General features: G+C 38.5%; 2 protein-coding genes across 2 annotated transcripts in view; one reads left to right on the forward strand and one right to left on the reverse strand.

Annotated features, from left to right (window-relative positions):
- LOC106877662 (uncharacterized) overlaps positions 1-27,910 on the reverse strand; it is a 67,152-nt gene that overhangs the window by 18,477 nt on the left and 20,765 nt on the right. The window lies entirely within an intron of this gene.
- LOC106877665 (carbohydrate sulfotransferase 12) lies at positions 410-27,724 on the forward strand. The gene is made up of 3 exons (XM_014926613.3): positions 410-1,124; positions 19,216-19,256; positions 25,785-27,724. The coding sequence occupies exons 1-3, from the start codon at positions 992-994 to the stop codon at positions 26,850-26,852; spliced, it is 1,242 nt and encodes a 413-aa protein (XP_014782099.1). The 5' UTR covers positions 410-991; the 3' UTR covers positions 26,853-27,724.

A 27,910-nucleotide genomic window follows, 5' to 3' on the forward strand; every position in this document is an offset into this window, starting at 1 on the left:
GAATATAATCTGGCACATGTATCGCATGCGGAATCTTTTATGTACAACGGCATTAAATACGGAATGATACCGAAACAAGTGCAAATGTAGTGAAAGCGTTTTTCCTTTTCGTACTTGTCGTGTGTGTGTGTGTGTCTGTGTGTGTGTGTGGTGCTGCGTTCGTTCCCACACCGCTTAACAAACCATATTTGTTTGCTTACGTCCCCATAAGCGGGCGGCTCGGTAAAAAAAATTAAGTCCCATACAGTAAGTACTGGAGTTGATTTGTTCATCTAAATCCTTCAAAGCTGTGCTACAGCATGGCCGCTGTCCGATGACTGAATCAGGTAAAAGAATAATAAAAAAAAAAGAATACTAAATGACACACTTTGTGGAGGAGTATAATCGATAAATGAGTGACGTGATTTTTATTCATACCCAGAAAAACAAAAGTTGGTGCTGACTTCGGCTCGATTTGAACTCAGGCTATAATCGATCATAACTAAATATCGTAGGACTCTCAATCTGGTTTTTGTTTTTGGTTTTGTGTTTTTTGTATGCTAACAAAATTATCCATTCTATTCTTTCTCAATATTTTATTTATGTAAACAGCTGGTGCGTTGTTCAAGCCAGAAATTCTGCTTACGGCAGATGTCACAACCCTGAGAAAATTGTTCAAATTTTTTTTATTTCGGACATGAAGTTTTATAATTTATTATTTTAACATAAGACTGTCCACATGTAATTTCTATTTTCGGACAAGTAGCTTCGGACGTGTGTAGCTTCAAATAACTTATTTACAAACATCATTTCATTCGTTTTCTTTTTCCTGAAACAACCAAATCTTCCATTCCAGTTTTTCAATTATTTGAAATAATAATTCACCCATATCACTGGATTTATTATATCTAAGTTTCCAAAAAACAATATTTACCATTAATATTTTCACACAGGGACAGTAAGTCAAATCTTAATATTGTGAATACGCGCTGAACATTCCATCGTTTAGATAATGAAACTTAAGTTGAAAACATGGAAATCTAACTCGTACATTATGTTCTTTCGGATTCTTGGCAGGAGAAATATTTGGATCAAATCAATCAAATTGCTATTTTGCATTGGAACTATAATTATTGTTTATGAAGGTAAGATCAAAAACAAAAATTATAATTTGTTTCTTAATCAAAGATTGTTGCAACTCGCACAACACTTTTTTCCTTCTTTCGTTCCATAACGCCCTTCCCTCTATCTTTCTTTCCCTCTCCTCTCTCTCTCTCTCTCTCTCTCTCTCTCTCTCTCTCTCTCAGCCTCTCTTTATCGTGTTGTGTGTTAAGTAGGCTGCTTCCAAACCACGCGATTCCGGGTTCAGTCCCACTGCGTGGCACCTTCGGCAAGTGTCTTCTACTATAGCATCGGGCCGACCAGAGCCTTGTGAGTGGATTTGGTAGACGGAAACTGAAAGAAACCCGTCGTATATATATATGTTTGTGTGTGTCTATGTTTGTCCCCCACCACCACCACCAACGCTTGACAACCGATGTTGGTATGTTTATGTCCCCATAACATAGCGGTTCGGCAAAAGAGACTGATAGAATAAGTACTAGTTGAATGACTGAAACAAGTAAAAGAACACACATATATATATATATATATATATATACTACAGAAAATAAAATAAATTTGAACGCGGAGTAACCAATGAAACCAGCCTTGAAAATACCCCTGGAAGATGGAGAAGAGTTGCAGTAAGCGGCTACAGAGACTCGAACCCTGTACCTCTCAGATACTGCTGAGCGCTCTATACCATTTAGATAAAAGGCTGCTTAGCTAAATGGTATAGAGCACTCAGTCGGTATCTGAGGGGTACAGGGTTCGACTCTCTGTAGACGCCTACCTTCGAAATGCGGAGTAGATAAAACAAGGGACAACTGATCTCGTTTCTCTGTTTCTTTCTTTCGTTGTTCGAAAAAAGTTGGTTTTCTATGTTTTTGTTTTTCATATTCTCGTTTCTCATTTTGCCTACGATTTTTTAATGTCCTGTACCCATATATGCATGTATATATATATATAGGTATGTACATATATGTATGTATATATGCATATATTTATATATTATTTATATTATATATTTATATAGCATACGATATATATACATATGTATATATATGTTTCTATCATGATATATATATATATATATATATATATATATATATATATATATATATATATATATATATATATATATATATATTTATATGTATGTATATATCATATGATATATATATATATATATATATATATGTACATATATATCATATATATACATATATCATATTATATATATATATATATATATATATATATATATATATATATATATATATATATATATATATATATATATCATATGTATGTATTCGATCTTAACGGTTGAACACGAAGTAGAAAAGTTATAGTTATAAATAATAACGTGCAAATGATATATGTGTGTGTGTGGGGGGGGGGGTTAGATAGTTTCCGCGAAGAGCCTTCATTTAGATGGCTCCGAAAAAGCTATTATAAGATGTCGTACTCAGCTGTGAAAGCAGCTTTATTCTTTTACTTGTTTCAGTTATTTGACTGCGGCCATGCAGGAGCACCGCCTTTTTGTCGAACAAATCGACCCCACGACCTTATTGTTTATAAGCCTAGTACTTATTGTATCGGCGTCTTTTGCCGAACCGCTAAGGCACACACACAGACACACACACACACACACACACACACACACACACACACACACACACATAAATACATATACCTGTGCTTCTTTCAGTTTCCGTTCACTAAATCCATTCACAAGACTTTGGTAATCCCGAGGTCATAGTAGAAGACACTTGCCCAAGGTGCCACAGTGTGGTACTGAACCCGGAGTCATATATTTGGGAAGCAAGTTTCCCTCATTCACCAAATGCCACATATCAGAGGAAGTTTCAAATAATGGTGTAGCGCAGTCAACGGCCGTACCCCAGCTTACCACTTGCAAGAAAGCCCTGAAAAAGAAGATGACGTGGTTTTTCATTATTTGAGAAGGATTGCTGGTATCCATCAGAGACAGGAGCTGAGTTTGTGTCTACCTCACCTATGCTCAGTGTTATATCTTCTTTAATGTCGATGCAATCAATTTTTATTTCTTTGGTCACAAGTTTAGAGGCAAAACGTTCTGCTGGTTTGTTCACTTGCCTGTGTCCCAGAGGAATACTGAACACACTTTGGAACTGTTCGTTCAGTATTTCACTTATCCTCGTTAGGTTTCCTGTAAGGGAGCCATCAGTTTGGAAGAAGTGTCCTATCGTCTAGCATACTGAGCAAACTTAAAGAAAGCTTTAGGGTTTGACTTGATATTTTCTATAACCCAGGCTTCCTTATCTGCTCTCTCTCTCTCTCTCTCTGTTTTTGGTAAAACTGATGCAGACTTTTCTCAATCTTCAACAGCGCCCTCTTCAGGTGGGACTTTTCACTACTTTTGAGGTATTTGTTCAGGTGGTTCGCAATCTTTGTCCGTCGTCTCATAAGAATTTTCCTCTCCTCAGGGATCTTGTTCTTGCGTATGTTGGCCTTGTGCTCTGGGACAGATTTGACACATATGGCTTGCATTATGGACATGAAATGCTTGTGTTTCATGTCAATGCCTGGTATGGATAGACATTTCGACCAATCCTTTGGGAGGATCTCTTTCTCGATCGACTTCAAGCTAGCTTTATGAAAGTTCAGATTGGAGAGATTCGAGTGCTTCGTATATACCGTATGTCTGTAGCAGCTTTTCGTCCATACGTAGACAGCTCTATTATATTATGATCCGAGACAAGAGTCGATGTCACTTTCACATTATGGATGATGTCCACATTGTTTGTGAAGCAGAGATCCAGTATATTATTTGCCCTGGCTGGTTGCAGCACAATTCGCTCTATGAATGAAGCACTGGTAAGGTGGAGCAGGGACTCCATCTGTGCTTGTTTGTGGTCTGTAATTCCTGAGAGTATCTGGCCCTCAGTCCATCCCACACTGGGGAAGTTGAAGTCACCCAAAAGGAATACACTGATGTGTTGCTCCAGTTTGGTGAGAATTTCTATCTTTGTAAGGCAGTCTTCAAACTCACCTGTATGATTTGGAGCATCCGGTGGGCGATGTGTTGTACATATAACAATATTAAGTTGTCTTATGAGTAGAATTTAAGTGTCACACACTGAGTTTGAATATGACAGCAGGACCTGGGGCGTGAGGTCATCTCGGATGTACACGTATTACGACATATTTTGGTATGTGTATTTCTGAATCCCCTATATCAAGTCTAAGATGCGTTTCCACAAGTGCTTTGCATAGGGTTTGATTACAAGCAACAAAGTCTCTCAAGGAAAAGATTTTTGTTTTGCATTTGAGATGCAACAGACCTCCGATGTTCAAAAGAAATATGTTTGTGACGTCTGTGTTTAGTGTTAGTGGTGGCCATCCTGTATTTGTTGACTGTTGTGGCCTTGTGTGGCCTTGTGTGGCCTTGTGGTGTGGTTCCAAGTTTATGTTTATAACCAGGTCAGCTACTGGACAATCTTTTGTGCTATGCACAAAAATGATTTTTGTTCCGTTGCTTCTCACATCTGGGCGAGGTTGGCTGTTTGTTGGATTACGCGCTCCATCTGCATATTGTCTTTGGAGAGTAAACAGTGTGCAATGTTTTCTTCTCTGGTGCCTTTCTTTTTGTCCTGTTCTCGGAAGGGAGTATAGCTTTGGGCCCATTCAATTTTGACAAGGCTTCTAATGTGCAAAGTGGCAGTTTGCGACATCATCACCATACAAGAAGTTTCTTTGCAGGTAAAACCTGCATATGATTCTATTTTTACTTATTTAACTCCTGTGTCTTTTGTCGGGGTCTTCTTTTTCGCCCCAAAGAATTTTGGTTCTTCTTCCTTTTTACCGTTGAAACATTACCATATTGTATGTGCATATATTATCTTTCAGTTGTTTCAGTCATTAGACTGCGGCCATGTTGAGGCACCACCTCAAAGACACACACTCTCACATATACATACAAACACACACAGTTATATATATATATATATATATATATATATATATATATATATATATATATATATATATATATATATATATATATATATATATATATTGTTGTATTTGGGGATGGTCATGTTGCCAGTTTAGCCAATAAAAACACACGCACTATATATTTGGTGGTAATTTGCTTCAGCTTTATATTACATTACATTACATTACATTAATCATATTTCGGCCGTAATGGATCCAATCAAATATTTGCAAAACAAATATATATATATATATATATATATATATATATATATGTATGTATGTATGTATGTATGTATGTATGTATGTATACACATACATGCAGGCGTACGTACGTACGTACATACATACATACATACATACATTTGCCGACAGGATAACCCCGCGGCTAAGGAGATGAAAACCCATAATGAGGTAGAGGCCATTACCACTCACAATATGAAAGAGTATTGGTGGAATATCCCAATAAAAATCTCAATAAAGTGCAGACATAATAGACCGGATATAGTAATTTGGGACAGAGAAGAGAAACTCTGTACAGTAGTAGAAATCAGCTGTCCTGCGGATATCAACATCCCACTAAAGATTAGAGAAAAAGAGAACAACTACGCCGAGCTACTGAGAAATTTGCAGATACTCCACCCAGACTACAAGTTCAGATTCATACCCTTGATTGCTGGGGCATTGGGATATGTAACAAACTGCCTGAACAAAAACCTGGAAAAATTAGGGTTCTCAAAACCTGAAAGAAAAAGGCTGATTAGAAGACTACAGATTCAAGCCATCAATGGAACTGTAAAGATATGTAAAACTTTCCAAAAATTTAGCACATAAATACATATGCATGCATCTAGACATAAAAACGCATCCATAAAACAAACATACAAATCTGCGCATACACTAACACCAAATACTGCACACACACACATATGCACAAATACCTAGATGATGTTGATAAACGTTCCAATGAAGGAGCCTTGAATCTATGTTAGAGTCCGGCTCTTTCTCTATGGACAAGAAATACAGAAATGAAACTGATTGATAACATACATACATACATACATAGAGGTAAATTATGCTGATAGACAAATTAGATATGTTAAATATAATAGTTTGAGTATGAGTGGCTGTGTGGTAAGTAGCTTGCTTACCAACCACATGGTTCTGGGTTCAGTCCCACAGAGTGGCACCTTAGGCAAGTGTCTTCTACTATAGTCTCGGGTCGACCAGAGCCTTGTGAGTGGATTTGGTAGACGGAAACTGAAAGAAGCCTGTCGTATATATATGTATATGTGTATATATGTATGTGTATGTATATGTTTGTGCGTCTGTGTTTGTCCCCCTAACATCGCTTGACAACCGATGCTGGTGTGTTAATGTCCCCGTAACTTAGCAGTTCGGCAAAAAGACCGATAGAATAAGTACTAGGCTTACAAAGAATATGTCCTAGGGTCGATTTGCTCGACTAAAGGCGATGCCCTAGCATGGCCGCAGTCGACTGAAACAAGTAAAAGAGAGTAAAAGAGAGTATGTATACATGCAAAACGAGAGAAACTTTCAGACGATGAATATTTAAGTATAAATATATAGATATTTATATTAATACATCCAACTTACGCAAAGCGCAAACAACCAAATAAATTAAAGGGGTGGAAGAAAAGTGTTATAAGTCCAACAGCTGTTTCTGGGGGCTTGGAGATCTATAATAATGTTGGTGGACGTAGTTCATCACAATATGAGGCCGCAATGGATACAATCAACATTGGATGGGTAGAGAAGCTCTTATATTTCAGAAGAAAGTTGTTATAAGTCCAACAGCTGTTTCTGGGGGCTCGGACATCCATTTTGTAGTTCATACCAAAACTATCATATTTAATGTATCTAATTTGTTTACCACATAATTTGCTTTTATATCCATTCAACTTGATTCCTCTTATAGCCGTTCTTTACCTTTGGAATCGATCCCCTGTAACGACATCGGAGTCAAAGTTTGAATCTTTTCAGCACTATTAAGTGTTTTCTATACTTTGCATCGCATCTGTGGACTATATACATTACAAATATATGTGTGCGTGTAATATATATATATATATATATATATATATATATATATATATATATATATATATATATATATGTATCATAAATATACGATATTTATGGCATACACAGAACAAAAAACAGAAGAGAAAAGCAAAAACAAACCTGCCTTTAGTTAATTGGTTATGACGTTTCGCGGTTAAGAGTATGAAGTTACTCTATTCCGACTATTTGTGACGCACATGGGATAGATCCTTTGGAGTGGAGTGAACTCACTAGCCGATAAATTCGTAAGTGCCTTTCCCCACGTTGGTTTTTGGTGTCGCATGGCCAAAATTACCGTGAGTTTTCTAGAGACACTTTCAAATTTATCAGAATATTGGGCTGAAGAGTCGGAATAGAGTAACTTCATACTCTTAACCGCGAAACGTCGTATCCAATTAATTAAAGGCAGGTTTGTCTTTGCTTTTCTCTTCTGTTTTTTGTTCTGTGTGTGCCATAAATATCGCCATCCGTTAGAGAAAAAATTTGTAGTTTGGAATCAGTAGTTCTTTGACTGCTATTTCTAAATTTTCAGTATGTTGGAGAAGCAACTCAAGCTAATCCCTGTATATTTATGATTATAAATGGTTTTACCGATAAAGGTTTTTTCATACTGAGCTACTCGGCAAAATTGTTAATTATTAATTTTATTACTAATTGACGATTCTCTGCCCTATATCTGTATATATATATGTATGTATGTATGTATGTATGTATGTATGTATGTATGTATGTATGTATATGCATGTATATACATGACGGATTTCTTTCAGTTTTTGTCTTCTAGATCTACTCACAAGGCTTTGGTCGACCCGAGGCTATAGTAGAAGTCATTCGCCCAAGATGACTGAACCCAGACCCATGTGGTTGGAAAGCAAGCTTCTTACCACACAACCACGCCTGTGCCTCCACACAGCTACGCCTATAAATATAAACATACATGTGTATGTGTATGCATGCATATATAATTGCCTGTGTCTATGTCCGTATGAGTCTGTATAATACATACAAGCATTTTATGGCGACGAAAAGCAACAGCGATCGGCCATTCGTATTCGAATCTTCCAGTACACATCAAGAATGTATAAATAGGTTGCTTTCTGGTTTCTCGCACGTCTGCCTTTACCCAGTGAATTACGAAGCTTTTCTGTTCTATAACAAAGACCAACACCTTGGTAGACCAGTAGACAGCGCCACACAGAACAGAACCAAATAGAAAAATCTTTTTCCAGTTTCCTACATAAACCCCCCGGTGGAGGAGCAATGGCCCAGTGGTTAGGGCAGCGGACTCGCGGTCATAGGATCGCTGTTTCGATTCCCAGACCGGGCGTTGTGAGTGTTTATTGAGCGAAAACACCTAAAGCTCCACGAGGCTCCGGCAGGGGATGGTGGCGAACCCTGCTGTACTCTTTCACCACAACTTTCTCTCACTCTTACTTCCTGTTTCTGTTGTGCCTGTAATTCAAAGGGTCAGCCTTGTCACACTGTGTCACGCTGAATATCCCCGAGAACTACGTTAAGGGTACACGTGTCTGTGGAGTGCTCAGCCACTTGCACGTTAATTTCACGAGCAGGCTGTTCCCTTGATCCGATCAACTGGAACCTTCGACGTCGTAAGCGACGGAGTGCCAACAACAACACAAAACCCCTGCTGGAGAAACGTGGCTATAGTGTGATTCTGCAGTTTACTTCAAACAGCTTCGAATAACTCATTAACCGATGCCTGCTGTAAAGGACAAACCTAGTTATGGAAATTTCCTATGGCCCTTCTCTCTATCCTTTGTATTTCTAAGTTAATTCAGTATTAAATGGTAATATTTACTTCCCATTTTGAGTGGACGTTGTGTCATAACGCAGAATACTGCGTGGTTTACTATGAGAGAACCTCTGGTATGGACTCATTGACGAGTGAATATGCTTGGAGTCTGCCATCGACAAGCCCAAAGAAGTCCGAAATGACATGATCTAGCAGTTTCGGCGATCGCAGAGAACGTTTATCGCCCGTCAGTGATATAAACACAAGTGCTTATTTGCACCACGAGTCCATATCTGGTAAATAACACAGGATTTTGTGTTCTAACACAACTTCCCACTTGAAGTGGGAGATAAAGATTATCTTTTGGTATTAATACTGCTTTTGTCGTTGTTATTTTTAATTGAGTATTAATTTGTGAAAACGTGAATTCAGTGAAACTTCTCGCTATAAGTACAACAAATTGTGTAAACTTGGGTACGCAGTTTTCTAGTAAAAATTAAAACATTGAATTAATAATTATTCATGTAGAAAGGACATTGATGAGATCTTGAATAGCGACGAAATGACTTTGTCAAACCTAACTGGGTGATTGGTAGATTGATTGATTGATGACTGATTGATTGACCAAACGATTAAACAAACAATCGGTCAATTAACTGGTTAAATAGTTAACCAACTGACAAATAAATTAAGTGAAGTAGACCCTATTGGCATATTGACCCTCCCAACATACAACACGACAATAAACTAATGTTTTGAGAGTTCTTGTCTTTTCTCTTTTGGGTTTTCTCAAGAACAACATTAACAATCACTTTACTTGTGTATGTATGTATGTATGTATATATGTATGTATGTATGTATGTATGTACACAGCCATGACGGAAATAAATAGACACCCTTTTAATCGTTAAAATTTAAATCTGAAATTATACATTCAAATTATTTAGTAATTATTATAATGTAAATATCTAATATTTAGTAGACACTTTTAAATGCAAAGACCCTATTAGGTAAACTACTGGTCAGATGACTAATAGTCTCTTGTATGTATGTATGTACGTACACCTGCATGTATGTGTATACATATATATAACTGTGTTTGTATGTATATGTGAGCGTGTGTGTCTTTGAGGTGGTGCTCCAACATGGTCGCAGTCTAATTATTGAAACAAGTAAAAGATAATATATTTACATACAATATGGTAATGTTTCAATGATAAATACAGACGAAATACAGCTAAGCATTTCGCCCGACGTGCTTACTAATATTTTTTTAACGCTGAGAGCACATTTGAAAGAGACCCTTAAGTTGTGTTTATTAAACAAGCGCTTGTATCTATGTGACTCAGTGAAGTGATTGTTCACTAATCTAAGGGATATTCTTCCCACGCAAGATTTTTCCTGATCGAAAGAGCAAGAATACAGAAAAACTCACTTGACTCAGAGACCTTTGTAAACTCCAAAGAGATGTTTTGTCAGTGCCCTCATCAGAGGAAATTCATGTTGAAAACACGGAATCCCCCATTTGCCGACTAGGGAAATTCTACCACCTTCACACGTCTTCGGAAGAGGTTGTGGACGTAACTGGGGCTGATTTAAGTGGAGTAACCTCGCCTCGCCCAAGGATTTGCAAGTAGAGTTTTGTTCCTGAATTTTTCGTTTTAAAAAATTAACTGATCATGACGTTTTCTTCCCTCCAGTTACAGAGAGGTTATGCACCTCAAGCCATTTGAGTCTGGCGAGTCGGCTATACAGCCACACGAGATTTCTTCTTTATGCATACAATATACGGAAGGCCGAAATTGAACGAGATTTTGTCAGTTAAATTAAAGAAAATTGCTTCATATCAAATAAAATGCTAGATAGAAATCTAGGGAATTGACAATCCTTTTTCACTTCATATATCTTATTTACTCTTCTCATTTTTTCTTCTTTTGTTGTTGTTTTTTGTGTTTAAGGATGATTCGGCTTGTCATCAAAAAGATTAACTGCACCATTCTATTTTTACGATACTGCGCCCGTTCCCATTTACTTGAACTTGCTGCGACAATCTATCTTGCCAAGCATTCGAGAGGACTTTGAAGATATAGAGTTTTATTTCCAGCAAAATGGAACTCTCTCACACAACCGTACTAGTGTAAGGGCCTACTTTGATAAGATTTTGTCAAACAGATGGAGCGGACGACGAAGGTTCAGTGGAATGCATCTGTGTTTATCGGATCTCACAGCACTAGACATTTTTGTGAGAGATGCTCAACAGATAAAATTTAAGTTACAAAACGAATGAAGAGCAGAATGTATTTAAATACCGAAAGAAGTGTCTTTTTTGGTGTTTGCGATTCCATAGATAGATAGATAGATAGATAGATATCATTTTATTATGGTCACACAGGGCTAGATGCAGAAAATGGACAAAATACAATGTAGAGCTTTTCTTTTGGGGGGAAGGGGGAGGATTTCGATCAAAAGGGATCGTGGAAAGAAAAAAAAAGGAAAAAAAGGAGAAATAGGAAAGCCGATCAATAGGGATCGTGTATCACAGTCAATGTAAAACATGGGGAACAGATTAGGTTTTTCCGTGGAGAGAAAAGCCTACGGAAAAGACCACGGTCACCTCAGGTTATTTTTTTTTAACGGTACAGAAAAGTAAGTACCTTTTCTCTCGTTTTCTCTTTTCGTTACAAATTTATGCTTAAACTGGTGTCGTCTTTCGTACTTACCATTCTTGCCACGTTTACCCATTTTTTATTGAAACATTCATTCGATAGCACTTTCCTCTCTATTCTCATCCTACTTTTCAAGTGGTACTTGAAAAAGTTGACGAGAGACTGACCAGAGAGGAAAGTGTTTGCTTGTAAACCTTTCACACGCATTTTTTCGCCATAGCTATCAGTGTTACGAAAACTGTTTTTCCTTCCCGTTTAAAGGAAGGTGGCGGAACAATATTTACGATAGACTCGGTTGATAAGCGAACTCGTCCTACACGCGACAACAGCTGTTCGACGAAGGTCCACAGGTCTGAAATATCTGGACACTGCACGAGTACGTGCAGAACGGTTTCGTCGCTCTGACCGTATCTCGGGCAGGTCGGTCCGGTGGTTTTCGAACCGTGTCTGTAGAACTTCTCTCGAACTGGTAGTGCGTCCTGATAGCATTGCCAAGCCAGGGATCTCTGGAAGTTATCCATAGGCCCCGGCCCGAACTCGTCCTGAAAAGGTGGGTTAGGAATTTCTCGTCGACACCCAGGTTTGCCCCGAGAGTGTCGTCGGACCTCCCCTCCACTAGTCCTCTATAGAACGCATTGGTTGTTTGGGAGTTGCACAAGTTTAATCCCAGACGGCAGAGCTGTTGTAGAGCTTGGCGACACTCGCGGTGCCAATCGCCCAGTTTCGGTCTCTTTTTGATCCATGTTTGCAGTTCGGTGAGTGAGACGAGCTGCGGGAAGGCACGCCACACGAACGGCGCCCACACCTGTTCACCGTTGTCAATGAAGTTCCAGAGATGCCGCAGTCTCAGCGCGTCTCTGCACATCAGTAACCACGGCATCCCCAGTCCTCCATGTAACGGTTGTTGACAGCAAATGGATCGCCTCACCATTGGAACGCCACCCTTCCAGAAAGCTGAAGAGTATGCGTTCTAGTTTCGTGATGGTGGCATCGGGACAAGGCACGACGGTCAGGGGGTAATCGATGACCGATGCGATATACGCATTTGCCACCTCCGCCCGACCCTTTAGAGACAGCTTCCTCTCGGCCCATGTTTGGCTGAGAGTGACCACTCTACTCGTGATCTCGTCCACGTTCTTATCCATTTGGAGGTCCGGACCGAACCAGACCCAGAGCAGTTTAACCGGTCCGTCGGTCCAGCGTCCCACTACAGAGTCGCTGTTGGACGGTATGGGCTTGCTTCTCCAGGTGCCGAGTAACAAACCCACTGACTTTTCCGAGTTAATTTTTGCTCCCGTCACCGTTTCGTATGCTTTAAGTGTCTCGCCTAGCAGCTCGATGTGCTCTTGGCTCGACGCTATGACGGTGACATCGTCCGCATATGCTGATATGCTTGTCCCGCAACCCAGCTCCCGTGGGATTCCCCTCAGTGTCGCCAGCTTCCGCAGTAGTGGCTCGAGAGTCAATACATACAGAAGCGCCGACAGGGGACATCCCTGACGGACCGAACGCGTGATGTCGAACGGTTTTGACAGGTGATCGTTTACCCGAATTACCGATCGGATGCCGCTATACAAGGCAGCGATCCAACCGCGGAAGACGGGACCAAAGCCAGCCGCCCTGAGGACGGCCGCCAGGTATTGATGGTCGACCCTATCGAAAGCTTTAGATTGATCCAAATTGATCAGCGCCCCACCCATGCTTGGGTCCTTAGCTACCCTGTCCATGAGGTAGCGAATGAAGTGGAGGTTGTCATGGATGCCTCTGCATGGCACGGCGCATGTTTGCGCCTTGTCGACCAGTTTATCGATGACAAGCGCCAACCTCTCGGCTATTACTTTGGCCAAAATTTTCAAATCTGCGTTGAGCAGAGTGATGGGCCTGAAATTATCTATAAAATTCCCCTTGTTTGGGTCTTTCTTTAGCAAAGCCACTGCACCTCGGCTCACGAAACCGGAGATTTTCCCGTTTTGTTGCCAGTTGCAGTAGACTGATGCCAAGAGGTCGCCAAACAAGTCTGGCATTTGGCAATACAGCTCGTAGGGTAGACCGTCCAATCCAGGCGACTTATCCCTCGCGCAGCCCACCATCGCATCCCTTACTTCAGCAGCTGTGATGGGACCCTCATAACACTCTGCTTCTCTTGCTGAGAGCCGCGGCAGGCCGGTCAGGTAGGCACTGAAGTCCATCCTGCGTTCCGACCCACCACTCGCACCAAACAGTCGACTAAAGTGCTGTTTAAAGGCCTCATACATCCTTTCGGGTTCGACTAAACTGCATCCCTGTTGATCTATTAGGGACCGAATGGTGGCTTTGTTGCCACGTTGCGCCTCCGCCACCCGGGCTTCTCACGCAGCTTCAATCCCTTCGTTCCTTAAGGCACGCATTTTAGCTCTAACGACGCAACCTTCGTGTTTCGCGTTGAGGTGTTGGTCGCGGGCCAATCTCGCGGCCAATACGTTGGTTGCGCTGCCAGTTGTAAGTGCCTCTTCTAATTTCTTAACTAAGTCCCCTTCTACTCTATTTCGATCTATCACTAATTCTTTGCTAAACCTAATCGATTCCGATTTAATTGCCATTTTTAAAGCAAACCACCAACGGTCTTTAACGATGGCTCCTGTTAATGCCCTCTTAATTAACTCGCTAATTCGGTTCCTGTAAATCTGCCGTGCTAAGAGCGACGCGTTCAATTTCCAGTAACCGGGACCCTGCCTATGCGTCTTATCTAAGTCGAGTGTACAGGTCAGAAATTTGTGATCTGTGTAGCTGACTATTTTAAATTGTGGACATCCTACACTATCTCTATCCGCTGTCCTACATAGAACTCTATCTAGATACGATCTCGACGATCCGACGCGGTTTGTCCAAGTCCACGTTGGCACATTCGGATGGTCGAGTCGGAACCTGTCAGACAAATGGAAACGTCTGAGCAGGTCTTTGAGGCACTTACATCCCCTTCTATTCCTATCCATTCCTACATAGTCTACATGCGTGTCCAAGGTAGCGTTCCAGTTCCCTACTAACAGTAAAGTCCGAGACGTTCCCAGAAAAACCTCTAGACGTCTGAAGAAATCCGCCCGACCCGTTAAGGACGGCGCATACACTGCCATCAGACGGAAAGCACACCCATTTCTGCCATCGGTGTCCAAGACAACCAGCCTACCCTCCGGGTCTAGGAATATTGTTCTTACTTTTAGGTTTAGACTCTTCCGAAAAAGCACCGCGGTACCACCACCACCTATGTTTGGCCGACAGGGAGAAAAATAAATGTCGAGATTCCGGGTTCAGTCCCACTGCATGACACCTTGGGCAAGTGTCTTCTACTATTGCCTCGGGCCGACCAAAGCCTTGTGAGTGGATTTGGTAGATGGAAACTGAAAGAAGCTCGTCGTGTATATATGTATATATATATATATATATATATAAATTCAAATTATAATAAACGTAAACAAACAAACGAAGTTTGCTTTTAGAACCGTTGAGATGTCTTAAAAAGTTAAAGAAGTGATTTTTAAATTCTCAAACGCAGGATAATGCTAATAATATAGCCTGAACAAGATAAGCTACCCCTATTTTGCAGAAAAAAGTGTTGGCGGCCAATATGTATGTATGTATCTATCTATGGTCGTCTCCCTACCATCGCTTGACAACCGATGTTGGTGTGTTCACGCCCCGTAATTTAGCGGTTCAATAAAAGAGACCGATAAAGTAAGTACTAGGCTTACAAAGAATAAGTCCTGCGGTCGATTTGTTCGACTAAAGGCGATGCTCCAGCATGTCCGCAAATGACTGAAACTAACAAAAGAACATACCCACCACCATCATCTTCATCGTCATTATCATTATTACCGTCGTCGTCAACTTAATGTCTTGCAATAGGATAACCGAACAATGTCCTTGCATGCTGGGTAACATATTCCTATAAACATTATATAGCTTTTGAAAAAAGAACTAAGGTGGCGAGATGGCAGAATCGTTAGCAAAATGCTTAACGGTATCTCGTCCGTCTTTACGTTCTGAGTTCAAATCCCACCGAAGTCGACTTTGCTTTTCATCCTTTCGGGTTCGATGAAATAAGTACCAGTTACGTACTGAGGTCGATCTAATCGACCGGCCCCCACCCCAAAATGTCAGGCTTTGTGCCTTTAGTAGAAAGGATCATATTGTAGCTATAAAAAAGAATTTAAACTAGATATGATCGTTACGCCTTGCAAGCTGTTCATTTTAATTGTAGGTTTCCTCACTCAGAAAGACTCGCGACCACCCAACAACAAACAATAAGAGCACAGCTAAATTCTTGATTCCTCACTCAAACATGAACATCTCATCACGTCGCTATTCCTTATTGATACAAGTGATACTAGACACGTAGAAGCTGATTACATACCACATTTCACCTACCATATCCTGTACTAAACAGTTTGCATAATCATTCCCTGCCATAACTATCCCAGTTAATGCGGCCCACTGAAATCAGCCGCGCCATTACCTGGTGGCAGATATGGACAATAAACATCTGTTACATGATTCAAACTTGCATCGGACTGCAACAAAGGTCATTAGATTGTCAGTCCTTATTTTTGATGAGTTAATGAAATGAAAAAAATTGCCAAAAGTCTTACACAAGTCATTGCATATGTATTATTACTGCTTCTAGATGTGTACAAATTGAGAATGTTGCGAATGTTGTTTCAATGTTCGATATTTGGGATTGTTACTACTATGCTTAGTGTTCATAATTTTAAGATACTGAGAATGTCTGGGTATTCGCAATTTGGGGACGTTGTTTACAATCTTCAGTTGTTGCTAATACATCTAGATGTTTACAATCTGCAGTTGTTGCTAATGTACCTATATGCTTACAATTTGGCACTGACTAGATATTCATAACTTAAAGTTGTTGCAAATTTTTCAAGATGTTTTTTTTTAAAATTTGGAGATGTTGCTAATGTGTTTAGATGTTCACTTTGCGAGATTTTTGCATGAAGATTATAAATATTCACAATTCAGGTTTATTGCTAATGTGCCTAGACGTTTAGAAGAAATGGAGATGTTGCTGTTGTGCTAATGTGATAATATGTTCACAAGCTGAGGCCAATTTGCTCGTAGCCTGCAGCAGCTACAAATAGAGTTTTTGGCTTCGTTAGGCTCTTTTTCAATATGAAGAGTTTGTTTAAAATTAGTTATGCTCTATGTGAAAGTCAGTCTATAGTTGCTCGCGTGTTATTATGTATATGCGTTAGCACGTGTGTGTGTGTGTGTGTGTGTGTGTGTGTGTGTGTGTGTGCATGTTACGCGTGTGTGTATTGTGTCTTTACGATGGAAAGGGTGTTAACTTAATGATTTTAAATTAGATGTTGACACATGTTATACATGAACTGTTCTTATCTGATTTTCATATCGTATTGTTGTTGTTGTTGCTATTTTATGAAATGCATATGGAGGTGTATCGATGAGAGAAAAATCAATGAATATAAGCAGTAAGTAGATGCTATTTACATATGTAATATCATCTCGATTCTTTTAACTCACTTAAATCTGTTGCTTGAGGGTTGGGTGTATGGTGGTGGTCTGAGTTGATTAATGAAAATGTGTTTCTTGGGCTACGTGAAGAAGTAACTGAACAACACTGGTGAGCTGTTAACACGAGATTTAATTGTCGTACATAAAGACAAAATGCGTTGGCCTTTTACAGACGACAACAGTAATAATTAGATACAGGGAGAGAAGGAAAAAATGGACCGCATTTGAAGATGTTATTTATAAGATATTGTATGAATGTTTAGTTAAGACTGTCCAAGAATCTGGAGACGTCGGCGCAAATATCTGGAACTATCTGATGTGGCAAGAATGGAGGCACATATCGTTCAGCTGCATCAATATTCTGCAGTTAATTACCGCCAAAAGTAGCTTTTTATAGGGCACAAGAAGATTTTAGAAGATTGACTCACCTGATTGCTTGACGCTGATTAGTTGTTTGATAGCCAGATTACATGAAACCCCATACGCATATATAAAGATACAAATCTGAACAGAAAGGAGATTTTTAAGAAGGTATTCAGATTTAGAAATATAATCAGAAAATACGAAGATGTGAGATCGATAAAATGCAAGTGAATTACTACTGAGGAGGATTTAACCAAACTGCTCCAACTTGGTCACGTATCAATGTCCAACCACTCATATTACAGCAGTCGCTATAATATAATGAGGTCATGCGTCGCTGTCCACCCACCGAACGGAGTGCAGCAATGAAATATGCTATTCACATGATCGTTGTTGTAAAGATTGAAATGCCGTCCTATATTCGAGTAGAAGAATGAAACTAGGTATTATTCACATGGTCAGTAGAGTACTGACTGAGATGTCATATTTTACCGGATCGAAGAAGGTTTTATTCTTATCTTTTGCACAGAAGGGTGTCCGTTTGATTGACCAACCCACACGCTATTCTTTAACCATTTCACCTTCGTTATTTTTTGTTTACCATCAAGGCGGTGAGCTGGCAGAAATGTTAGAACACCGGACGAAATGCTTAGCGGCATTTCGTCTACCTTTACGTTCTGAGTTCAAATTCCGCCGAGGTCGACTTTGCTTTCATCCTTTCGGAATCGATAAATTAAGTACCAGTTGCGTACTGGGGACGATCTAATCGACTTAATCTCCTCTCAAAAATATCGGGCCTTGTGCCGAGAGTAGAAAAGAATCTTTGTTTACCATCTATTTCAACTACAGCCACCGGCCAAAGAAAGAGATACGAGGCAAGTCAATCAACCTCCGATAAACATTAGCCAAATCTCCATCGAATCATACCCAACATTTGAAATAAACGAAAAAAGACATTGGATAATATTGTTCCAGATAATTTGTAAAGAAAGACTGAATGGTCAAATTCAGAACGTACTTGAGTCTAGATCTGCTCATTGAGCAATGACTTTGAGTTAAACAACAATGACAAGCCGTTCCACAACAATCTTATTTGTTATAAGTGCAGAGTGAATACCGCTTCCAACTAAACCTACATTTCATTACTTTCTGCTACCATTGTAACCGTATTAAATACTCTATCCCCCATTCTCAGCGTGAGATACAATTTTAAAATCCAGCTTTCTTTAGCTGCTGTAATTATGGCTGTGTGGTAAGAAGCTTGCTTACCAACCACATGGTTCCGGGTTAAGTCCTACTGCGCCTCGGGCCGACCAAAGCCTTGTGAGTGGATTTGGTAGACGGAAACTGAAAGAAACTTGTCGTGTGTGTGTGTGTGTGTGTGTGTGAACCTTCGCTTGATAGCCGATGTTGGTGTGTTTACGTTCCCGTAACTTAACAGTTCGGCAAAAGTGACCGATAGAATAAGTCCTGGAGTCGATTTGTTGGTGTTCCAGCATGGCCTCAGTCCAATTACTGAAGCAAGCAAGAGAATAAACAGATTAGCCGTTTTTTTTTCCCTGGGATTGGTCAAATTGATGTACATGCTTCGTGTGAGAATCCAAAAAGATTCGAAAATCGATCAAGGTTATTCATCTTTTTTTTTTCCTAACTACGAATAGCTAAATTAGCCCTGTTTAAAAAGCTACAATAATATAGGTTACATACATAAACCACCATCTTACTCTCATCTAACGTCTTATTTCTATTATTTCTTTTCATCAGGCTTTATTTCAAGACAATCCAGTACTGTTCCAAAGATGAAAGTAAGTCATTTGTCAATTGTTTCTAACTCTATCAGGTTATCCCATAAGTTCTGTGCCAACTTTGAATAAAGAAAACAAGTGATCAAATGTTATATTTAATTGAAATTTAATCATCAATGTACTTTCCCTGATTATCTATGACTTCCTTCCATCTATTTACAAGCTTTTTAATCCCATCAATGTAAAACTCTTTTGGTTTCAAAGCAAAGAACTCTGAAATGTCAGTTTCTACCTCCTCCTGGCTTGCGGAATTTATGTCCCCCAAATGATTCTGTAAACTACGAAACAAATGCTAGTCTGAAGGAGCAAGGGTGGGAGAATACGGTGGATGAGGAATTTTTTTCCAACCAAGCTCTTCGATCTTCTGTGATGTGATCTTTACAGTGTGGGGTCACGCATTGTCCTGATGAAACATCACTCCTTTTCGATTCACTAAAGCGGGTCTTTTTTCCTTCAAAACTTGGTTCAAACGCTCTAATTGCTGACAGTAGACTTGAGCATTGATTGTTGCATTAGGTGGTAACAATTCAAAGTGAATTAGTCCTTTGCAATCCAACCAGATAGAGAGAAGAACCTTTTTCCCATGAACTTCCTTTCTCGGTTGTGGTTGAGCTTTTTCCCTTTTACCAAGCCACTGTTTACGACGTTTAACAATTCGATAGAAGATCCATTTTTCGTCACAAGTCTATCCAAAAAGGGTGAAATGAGTTCGCGAGAATGGAGAGAAGAGCAGATGTCAACTCGGGATTTGCGGTTGCTTTCGGACAATTCATGAGGCACCCATTTTCCAAGTTAAGGAACTTTTCCAAGTTGTTGAAGATGACAATGAACAGTTGTATGGTTTGAACTAAGCTTTATTGCCAATTCTTCAACTGATAATACAGGATTTTCTTCAAGTAATGCCTCAAGGAACTTATCATCAAAGTCAACTGGAGGTTCTGTTCGATCTTCATCTTCAAGGCTGAAATCTCCACTTCTGAATTTTGCAAACCATCTTCTGCAAGTTCTTTCATTCAAGCATTCTTTCCCATAAACTGAATCTATGTTTCAAGTCGCTTCGGCTGCAGAGTTTCCTTTTTTTGTACCTCAAATGCTCTTTGGATACTTCCATGTTAGAAAGGGTTTTAATCAAAGAAATTTTAATTCTATTATTCTGTAAAATAATATTTAATTAGTTTAAATGTACACAAATGCATAAAAATAATTTTTAATTCCATTAGACATTCTAAAATACTATTAAATTTCATTCAATTTTAAAAAAGGTAAAATCGGACAGAACTTATGGGATAACCTGATATTTTGATTTTAGCCTAGTTTAGCGAAATCATGAAAACGTATTAGCTTCATTGTCCATATGCTGTTGTTGTCGTCGTCGTCGTCATCTTTGCTACTGTTGTTGCTCTTTAACCCTAAGTCAACCGTGATGAAACACATCTGTGATGAAAGAATTTTAAGTGAAAATCCCGTGTTTTTGCTTGTTTGCTTTCGATTCAATCCATCTACAACTACATTATGCAATGTAATTTTACACTCTTTAACACAGTTAGCTCTGATGAGAGGGAGATGTGGTTGCTATTTCTGGCAGGTCGGCAGTCAACATAAAGCCTCCCTCATTGGCTCTTTTCAGCCAGTGTATCGCTATGGTAGCCATGTTGTATTCAGATACATCAAAGATATATCATTCCACTTTTTGGGTTCAACCTGCAATTTTGACCACACTGTATCTTTAATCATTCACCTGATTCAGTCTTTGAACTGTGACCATTAGAATATGTGTAAACCTCTTTATTAACTTGCCTTAATTAACTTTATTTATTAACTTGCCTACTTATATGTAAACTGATGATAATACTGGCTGCCCAGTCTTGGCTAAGAAGGAATATATTTACAGACACTGGAAGCTATGCCAACACTATGGAATAACAACAGGAAAAGATGGTATAGGTACACGCTAGAAAAGGTCACAAAAAATGAGAAAGCAACCATACTCTGGGATATGCCAATACACACAGATAGAGAAATTAAGGTAAATAGGTTGTATATAGTTGTCAGAGATCACCAGGGAAAAATGCTTTCTAATCGATGTATCAATACCAACAAATGACAATGTTTCTCTAACAGAAACTGAGAAACTTTCAAAATACAAAGATCTGGAAATAGAGGTAACTCGAATGTGGAGTCTAAAAACAGAAACAATTCCTATCATAGTGGGCGCATTAGGTATGATAAATAAACATTCAGGTAGATTCATAGCAAAAACACCAAGACTTACAAGTATATATAACACACAGAAAATAGCACTATTAGGTACCGCATACATCCTACGTAAAACACGTTCAATACAGTGACATTAAGAGCACCACTGCACATACCCAAAGCACTTAGAGCTGCGCTCGGTAGAGCAATGAAAGCACGTGATAAAGATAAAGCTACTGAATGATAATAATAATAATAATAATAATAATAATAATAATAATAATAATAATAATAATAATAATAATAAAAATAATAATAATAATAATAATAATAATAATAATAATAATAATAATAATAATAATAGAGAGGTATAGAAAAAATAGTAAAGTACCAGGACCTAGCCACTGAATTACAGACTATCGAATGTGCAGGTAAAATGTATCCCAATAGTTATAAGTGAATTAGAAACTGTCCCTAAATATCTGAACAGATGGATAAAGGAAATAGGCATAAAATCCAGCTTAGTACAGAGCAATTTAAAGCATTGATCGATGGAGAAGAAATCCCGGGTCGGTTGATAAAAGGACGAACAGTGTTGTGTCTGAAGGATGAATGAAAAGGAAACGCTGCCGACAATGATTACAGACCTATTTCTTGCCTCCCATTAATGTGGAAGTTACTGTCAAGAGGAATTACAGAAGAACTGTACAAATTTCTTAATGAGAACGATATATTACCGACGGAACAAAAAGGCTGTAGGAGATGCAGAGGTACCAAAGATCAACTAGTGATAGACAAAATGGTAATGCAAGATTGTAAACGAAGGAGAACAAATTTGGGAATGGCCTGGATTGACTATCGCAAAGCTTATGATATGATTCCACATTCGTACATCATCGTCTTCGAGTGCTTAAATTTGTTTGAAATTACGACGAATGTAACGTGTTTTCTGAAGAGAAGTATGGTGGGGTACAAAACTGAGCTTACATTCAACAGAAAAGGCTTGGGCACCCTGGGTATCAGAAGAGGGATTTTCCATAATGACAGCTTATCTCCGTTGCTTTTTGTTCTCTACACGATCCCTCTGTCCTTGGTACTTAGGAAAATGAACCTTGGATATCAGCTAATTGGAAAGTTTCAAACAATCAACCACCTCCACTTCATGGATGATTTGAAGTTGTATGGAAAGTATAAGGCATAAATGAGTTCTTTGGTGAACACGATCCACTGTTTTAGTATTGATATTAGAATGGTATAATGTACCTGAAAAGAGGCAGAGTACAGTCCCTAGCAGTGATAGAATTACCTAATAGAGAACTCATTAAACAAATTGAAAAGGAAGGCTACAAATACCTTGCATGGTAGGTTCCCACAGATAGTTGCAGCAAATAATGGAAATGAGACATGGTTATGCTTACAGAAAGGAAAGCTGAAAAGTGAGTGAAAGTTTATTAGCAGCAGCACAGGATCAAGTATTAAGGACTAATTGGATAAAAGCCAAGATTGATAAAAATCAAATAGATTCCCAATGTAGATCATGCAAATCAAAAGAGGAAAGCGTTGCTCTTATAGAAAGGAAATGAAAGCGTTGATCTTGAGAAGGAAATGAAAGAACTGAGGATGGAATATTTCCGAAGACTAAAATTGGTGTTGCGCTCAAAATTAACCGGATGGAATAAAATCCAAACAGTTTATGCAAGGGTAATACAACATTTCGGTATGGAGCTGGAATCATAAATTGGCAAAAGAACTGATGAACATGGATACGAAGACAAAACACATATTGACGGTGCACCGAGCTTTCCACCCTAAGAGTGACACTGATAAGCTTTACTTGCCAGAAGAAAGGGTGGGAGAGGTTTGGTCAGTTGCCAGGATTGTATCGAAGTAGAGGAAAACAGCTTAGGGTGATATCTAAAAAATACCGTAGAACTGTTGTTGAAGCATATGATGAAGGCTGCGTAATTAAAACTGATAACTGTGTTAAGAAAGAAAAACTTTAAAAGGAAAAGAACAACAAAAAAAGAAGAGACAGTATACAAGGAGAAGAAAATGTACGGTCATATTGCAAGAGATACGAACGCCAAATCAGATACAGGAGACCGGTGGCTATGAATGAGGAGAAATGACCTGAAGATAGAAACAGAAGCACTTATATGCGCAGCACAAGAACAAGCGTTAAGGACTAACTGTGTGAAGTGCAGATTAGACAACACTACCGATAGCGACAAATGCAGAATGTGTGGTAAGAGAGGTGAAATGGTATGGCACATCGTTAGCGAATGCACGAAATTGGCACAACACGATTACAAAGGACGCTGTGAAAACGTGGCAAGAATGTTCTATTGGGGGCTCTATGGAAATCACGGTCTACAAAGAGCAAAGATGTGGAATGAGCAAACTCCATAAGGAATTACTAAGAATGAAGATTGCAAACAAAATCCTGTGGGATGCAATGATTCAGTGCGATCACCCAACCAGACATCGGAAACTGGACATTGTTGTGATGAATAAAAAAGACAGAACATGTATAATAATCGACATAGCATGACCCGGTGACAACAGGATCAATGTGAAAGAAGAAGAAGAAATAAACAACTATGACGATTTTAAGTGAGAAATACGAAGGTTGTGGTCAAAGAAGAGAGTAAACGTGATACGAATAGTAATTGGTGCACTTGGAAGTATCAGCACTCAACTACCAACATGGCTGAAAAAGATCAGTACAAATGTGAAGGTAGAACACCTACAAAAGTCAGAATTGCTTGGAACTACAAGAGTTCTTTGCAGGGTTCTTGAAGCATGACCAGTAAAGAAGTGTCACCTCAGTTTGCGGGCTGTGGACAGCTGACACTTTTCATCATACCCAGCAAAATAAGCTGTGAGTTTTCATCAAATGATGATGATGATGATGATGATGATGATGATGATGATGATTTGCTTACTAATTGATCCATCATGTCCGTTTGATTCCAGGATCGAATAGGAAGGAAACAAAAAAACAAAACAAAATACCTTAAAATTTGAAATTGCAAGAATTTGCAGAATGAAAACTGTAAAGGTAGTTATTTGACTGGTACTTATTTCATCCACCCCAAAAGGATAAACGGTAAAGTCGACCTCTGCAGAATTTGAACTCAGAACGAAAAGAGGGTCGAAACACAGTTATGCATTTTGTTCGGTGTGTGTTAACGATTCTGCTATCTCACCGCCTCAAACAATGGTTTCCAATTTTGGCACAATGCCAGTAACTTTGGAGGGTGGAGGGATAAGTGGAACTTATTTTATCGACTCCGAAAGAATGAAAGTCGACATCGGCAGCATCGCTGCCTCAAATAATGAATGAAAGATAGACATTAATCAAGGAACGAAGCGGCCCTTTTTGCATTTTGAGTTCAATTTTACAATTGTTAACCCTTCGTGGGCTGGTGGGGTCCCTTGGGACCCAAGCAAATTTTTACAGTTATGCAACTTTTACATTTTTATTTAAATGATTTTATATCTCATGACTTTAATTATGATTAGTTTATGCATGCACATACAAATTTTGAGTTTAAAATTGCCAGTTATATGGATGCTATAGCATAAAATATGGTCATTGGGGACCCAATTGGCCGCCTGTGAAATTGTTTTACTCTGTTCTTTCTTCAGATGTTCTGATGAAATATAAGTCAATTTTCTTCGCAATCGATATACTAAATAATTTTGTTTTATTTTATATTTAGTGCTATATGTATAATTTATAAAAGTATAAAAAATGTTCTGTTGTGTCTGGGGAGAGTCATTCTCTTTCAGTGCCTTATAATTTAACACACTCACTGGTAAAATTTCCACTCATTTACTTATCTATTTTTCTAAAAGTTTCGATGCGTCTTGCAACCTTTTCAATAGTTGTTGACTCTCAAATTATAAGGCACTAAAAGAAAATGACTCTCTTCAGACACAACAGAAAATGCTTCAACACACGAACTCACATAAAGAATCTTGCAAACCAAATCCAAAAACGATATAAAAAATGTTGATTTCTTTCAGTAAAGGTTTTTTTCAATCAATAAATTATATTTTAATTCCCCTCCATTAAACGCTAATAATTTATGGATAGTGCAGAAATGCGCAAAAATAAAAGGGGCTCCCTCGGGACCCCAATGGTCTTTTGTGTAATTCCAACCCCGCCAGCCCACGAAGGGTTAAAGTAGTATACAGTTGTACACTGTATACCATACACTGTCTACTGTACACCTAATATTTCTTATACTATTTTAATTAGAATTAACAATTAGAAAATTTATCTATAATAATATATACATTTATATTTTTGTCTTTTTATTTCAGGAATATGATTCATTTTTTGATTCTCTCCAAACAGAACGGAAAAGTCGCATTGCAGATGTTTGTCAGAAAGAAATGTCTAAATATGAAAGTCTAAACCATGCATCAGGCAATTTTTTATTTTATTCCTCTTTAAATTTATCTTACTGTGTTGTGGCTAAAGTAGGGTGTACCTTCTGGATTGCTATTATTCGCTTTCTTCTTCGAGACTTTCCTGAAAACCTTCTCAAAACACATCCACTGGATATAACAAAATATAACGTCCACAGCGCAAGTAAACGGCTTAGACATTTGACGAAAGACGTCGGATATTCGTATTTAGTAAATTCAACAAAATTCTTTTTTGCCAGGAATCCGTACTCGCGCCTTTTATCTGGTTATATGGACAAAATGATGCTACCGGGGTATTGGACTTCAGTTTCGGTGGATATCGTTTCACTTACGAGGAACAAAACAAATATCAAGTGTGTTAGTGACATAACTTTTAGAGAATTCTTACATTACGCTGCCGTCTCAGAAACCAAGAATTTCCACAGAAATGGTCACTGGATTCCAGTGTATAAGCTATGTAATCCTTGTAAATGGAAGTTTGATTATATTGGAAAACAAGAAACATTCACGAAAGATGCTAAAGTTATTCTCGAATATTTTGGTTTAAATTATATGAAAAACAGAAGTCATTTACAAAATATTTTGCACCAGACATATTCCCAAAGCGAATATACCTTTAGTTTCACCTATGCGGCAGAAAATATTTGTAATCAGTCAGTAGAATTCATTGCCAGGCGGTTGTGGTATGTCTATCAAATGCAGGGTTATATACGTAACACGTCTCAATTTATTATGCCACGTCTTAAACAGGGAGAGAAGCTTACTCTAGTGACGTTTCAAAAATTAGTTGAACACGAAATAATTAGCAATACTATGACATCTCTAGAATCTTCAAATCAGAGAAAATATTTTTGGCGGGAGTTTTTTTCAAAAATTCCTACAGCATTGATTAAGGAGATTCAAAAGGTGTATGAGTTAGATTTTAAATTATTTGATTATTCGTTTGACTCCTACCAATAATAAACAACAGATACGTTCAAAGTGGGTTTTGTTTTGGTATAATAACAATCACTATCAAACTGCTGTCTTTTGTAATGTTTTGTTCGAATCGGTGACAAGAGGATTTAGTGGCCTGTATTCATAGCGTGTTACAAGTGATCATCGAACTGTTGCCCTCACCCGCTCTGAAAGGAAAGCAGACGAGACCAAAACATGATTGTTTTAGAATAGAGCATAAGATCTTGACGTCATACAATCTTAACGTCATACAGTCCTTCCTCATAAAGAAGGCTTCAAATAAAGAAAAGGAAATGGCGAGTAGAAATATATGAGATCCAGACATTAAAATAGCTCTATTTAGTTTACCCTGGACAAAGAGCGACGTTCCTGACGGTCACGTGCTCATGCGACACTTTTACCTTGATTCCCAATGCGCGGAGCAGCGAACGAGAATATAAAGCTAATGATTTCCTCAACAAAATAAATAAAAAAGAGAGAGAGAGAGAACAACTATTTGAAAATTTCAGTTTCTTGATCAAAAATTAGCATAAACTTTTGAAATATCGCAATTATTAAATAACATTCCCTTATTTGAAAATCTAATGTGATTTGCAACCTTCCATACAAATATTTTTTTTCTACATATCTTTATCTGATTTTGAAAATGAACAATCTGGTGTGTTTATTTTAATGCCCTATTAATGTATGCAGCGAGTTTCTTTTTTGTCCTAGGTGTCGGGAAGACACTCGGAAAGAAATGGAAGCAAAATTGAAGGAAGAAGAAAAACTTATAATAACAATAATAATAATATCTCAATACAACGACGAAGTATTTTCGTGTAAAACTTATCAAGGTGCACAATAAAATTAATATGATTTCAAATTACACACAATCCGAAGGTACAGTATCTGTTTAAATTTGCGTTAAATCTGTGCGCACGCGCATGTGTGTGTGTGTGTGTGTGTGTGTGTATGTGTGTGTGTACCTCGGAAACAATTTCAACAGATTTTTCATATACCGATGCACGTGCAGAAAGAAAGCTATAGTTACAAAATTTGTAACAGATAGATACGTAGAC

This window comes from Octopus bimaculoides, chromosome 1 (genome assembly GCF_046866305.1).
Source record: "Octopus bimaculoides isolate indiv1 chromosome 1, ASM4686630v1, whole genome shotgun sequence".
Lineage (NCBI taxonomy): Eukaryota > Metazoa > Mollusca > Cephalopoda > Octopoda > Octopodidae > Octopus > Octopus bimaculoides.